At 25.5% G+C, this 2929-nt stretch overlaps 1 protein-coding gene across 1 annotated transcript; it reads left to right on the top strand.

Moving 5' to 3' along the window:
• The first annotated feature begins 677 nt into the window (after positions 1-677).
• On the top strand, positions 678-1539 carry LOC111617503 (twitchin-like). The gene is made up of 2 exons (XM_023358783.1): positions 678-1047; positions 1211-1539. Exons 1-2 carry the CDS (start codon positions 678-680, stop codon positions 1522-1524), a joined length of 684 nt encoding a protein of 227 aa, XP_023214551.1. The 3' UTR covers positions 1525-1539.
• The last annotated feature ends 1390 nt before the right edge of the window (positions 1540-2929 follow it).

Genomic DNA, 2929 nt, shown 5'->3' with positions numbered 1-2929 from the left:
AATTTTATCATAACGAGTTTGCTTGAATTTCATTTCTTCTGAGATCGCAGCAATGTGCAACGGGTAAGCTAATTAAAATAATAATAGAAAATGTATTTTTATATCTGAAGTAGTTATCTTGACTATTGTCTTAAATAAAAAAAGAACTAGTGACCAATCCTATAGTTTAAATGACTTTTAACAAAATCTTCAAATTAAAAATATTAATCTCTGGTTTACAATTTGTTAAACAGATTAAAACTAATAGAACTGTGCTTTAAACATATGTAAAATGGGAGATGNAATATTAATCTCTGGTTTACAATTTGTTAAACAGATTAAAACTAATAGAACTGTGCTTTAAACATATGTAAAATGGGAGATGATGATAAATAATAATAATTTTTTAAATTCTTTAGTTATTTAAAAATTAATACTCTACAGTAAATTAATTTAAATTAATTATATTATATGATGATAAGTAACTAAAATTTAGCCGAGACTATAATATAATAAATTTAGCTAACCTAAATTTATTTGACAGCTGTTTCACTATATAAATAATAAAAGCAGCTAAAGTACTTTGAAATATTGATGATATATTCCTTACATTATTGAAAAAATAATGAATTTATTATACAAAACTTCATATATCAAATACCTTTCTAACATATTTCTTATTAATTTTATTATGCTGTATGAAATTAGACCATATTGTTAAAAAAAATATATATTTATTTATTTATTTGCTGTTTAATGCATTTTTAGGAAAACCAGGTAAACCAGAGGGACCACTACAAGTAAGTGATGTTAATAAGAATGGATGCAAGTTGAAATGGGATAAGCCAAAAGATGATGGAGGAGAACCAATAGATGGTTATGTTGTTGAGAAACAAGATCCAGATACTGGTTCATGGATACCTATTGGTAAAACTCATGCACCAGAAATGGAAGTTACTGGTTTAACTCCTGGAAAATCATATAACTTTAGAGTAAAAGCTGTTAATAAAGAAGGTGATTCAGAACCACTTGAAACAACAGAACCAATCACTGCTAAAGATCCATATAGTAAGTAACAATTAATTAAAAGCAATATAATTTTGATTATTTTTATTGTTATTATATTAAATTTCTCATAACTGTAAATTACATTTATTTTTAACAAAAAATAAAATACTATATCTTTTATATTTAAATAATTTTTAAATGACTACATTGTTATTATATTAAGATCCTCCTGAAGCACCTGGCAAGCCAGAACCAACAGACTGGAATCGTGATCATGTTGACTTGAAATGGGCTGCACCTGATAAAGATGGAGGTGCACCAATTACCCATTATATTATAGAGAAAAAAGAAAAAGGAAGTCCACGTTGGGAAAAAGCTGCAGAAGTTCCAGGTGACCAGACTAAAGGAACAGCTCCTTTCCTGGATGATGGAAAAGAGTATGAATTCCGAGTTATTGCTGTTAATAAAGCTGGACCAAGTGAACCAAGTGAAACATCAAAACCAATAGTAGCCAAGCCAAGATTCCGTAAGTTTTAAAATTAATTTAGAAACTATAACAAAAAATTAATTAAAGATAATTAATTAAATTGGATTTATTTTATTGCTGTTACTTTCCCCACACCTCGGATTTAGAGTAATTTTTTTCTTGACACTATTATTTAACAGTAATGCAAACCTTATAAAATCTGTATAATAGCATTTCACACAACTGTACATTGAAGATTATGTTGTTTTATTTAATTTAAAAATAAAACTTGTTATAGGAAAAGAAAGTTTAAAAAAAGATACAATTAAATTAACTGTAATGTTTGGTTAACAAAAGATATTAAAGACATTTACAAATAAATATTAAATAAAGATTACTGAATAGATATTATTTCTATAGTTCTAGCTTTATCTAGCCCAGTTAATGTTACAATATCAATTTTGATATAATATTTTAAAGATCTTATATATATTAATATGATAGGAAAAATGCAATACAATATCAATGCTGCAATGAGACTTACATGAATAAAACTAAGTTATATTTTTTAATATTTTTTTATATCATTTTCTTTATCCCTTCTTTGTATGTTGTATAAAATATACTGTATGTCAAATTCTGATTGCTCAAATTTAGCAAATGAAATAACTATAAATCACTTTATTCTGAGATTGAAAACAAAATGGAAAGGTTACTCACAGATAATAAAATACTGGTAAGCACTTAAATGAATGCATATACTAAGTTGTAGTTTTTATTAGGTTTAAAAAGTCATAAAATATGTATTCTAAAACAGTGTTGTCTATTGTGTCTTTTTCATCTTGTAGCTGTGCTGTTAATTAGTGTGTACATATTGTTAGAGGGCAACTATTATTTCTGTTCTTTGGGAATTAGGTGTAAGTGTTATTTGAAGACAACTATTAATGGAATAAATGAAAAAAAATAATAAAGTTTTCACTTTATTATTCAAACAACAATGCAATACTCAATACATGGTACAAGTGACTGCTGAAAATAATTTTCAATTTTTCAGTTTCATAAAACCTTATCTTCCTCCAATAGATAACATGCTTACTATTATAGTGTACTGTTTATAACTTTTTCATCTTACTGCTGTGCTGTTTATTAGAATAAATATGGAATATGCCTGATTCTTATAAATTAATAATATCTTTGTAGCTAAAATAAAAGTAAATAAAAAAGGAAATAGAGAGAATAATATGAGAAATACAGTATATAAAAATGAATAGAAGGAATTTGGATTTGTGAATGAAGAATATATAGAAAATTTTGTAGTATGATTAATAATTAAACTCAACTAAATAAATTATATAAAATCTCATTTTCTTTTATATATATTTATTTATTTATTTGCTGTTTAATGCATTTTTAGGAAAACCAGGTAAACCAGAGGGACCACTACAAGTAAGTGATGTTAATAAGAATGGATGCAAG

The sequence above is a fragment of the Centruroides sculpturatus genome, unplaced genomic scaffold (genome assembly GCF_000671375.1).
Source record: "Centruroides sculpturatus isolate CEXI.00-Female unplaced genomic scaffold, Cexi_2.0 scaffold6511, whole genome shotgun sequence".
Lineage (NCBI taxonomy): Eukaryota > Metazoa > Arthropoda > Arachnida > Scorpiones > Buthidae > Centruroides > Centruroides sculpturatus.
Note: the sequence above shows the minus strand (reverse complement) of the source record. Positions and strands in the feature narration are given on the sequence as shown.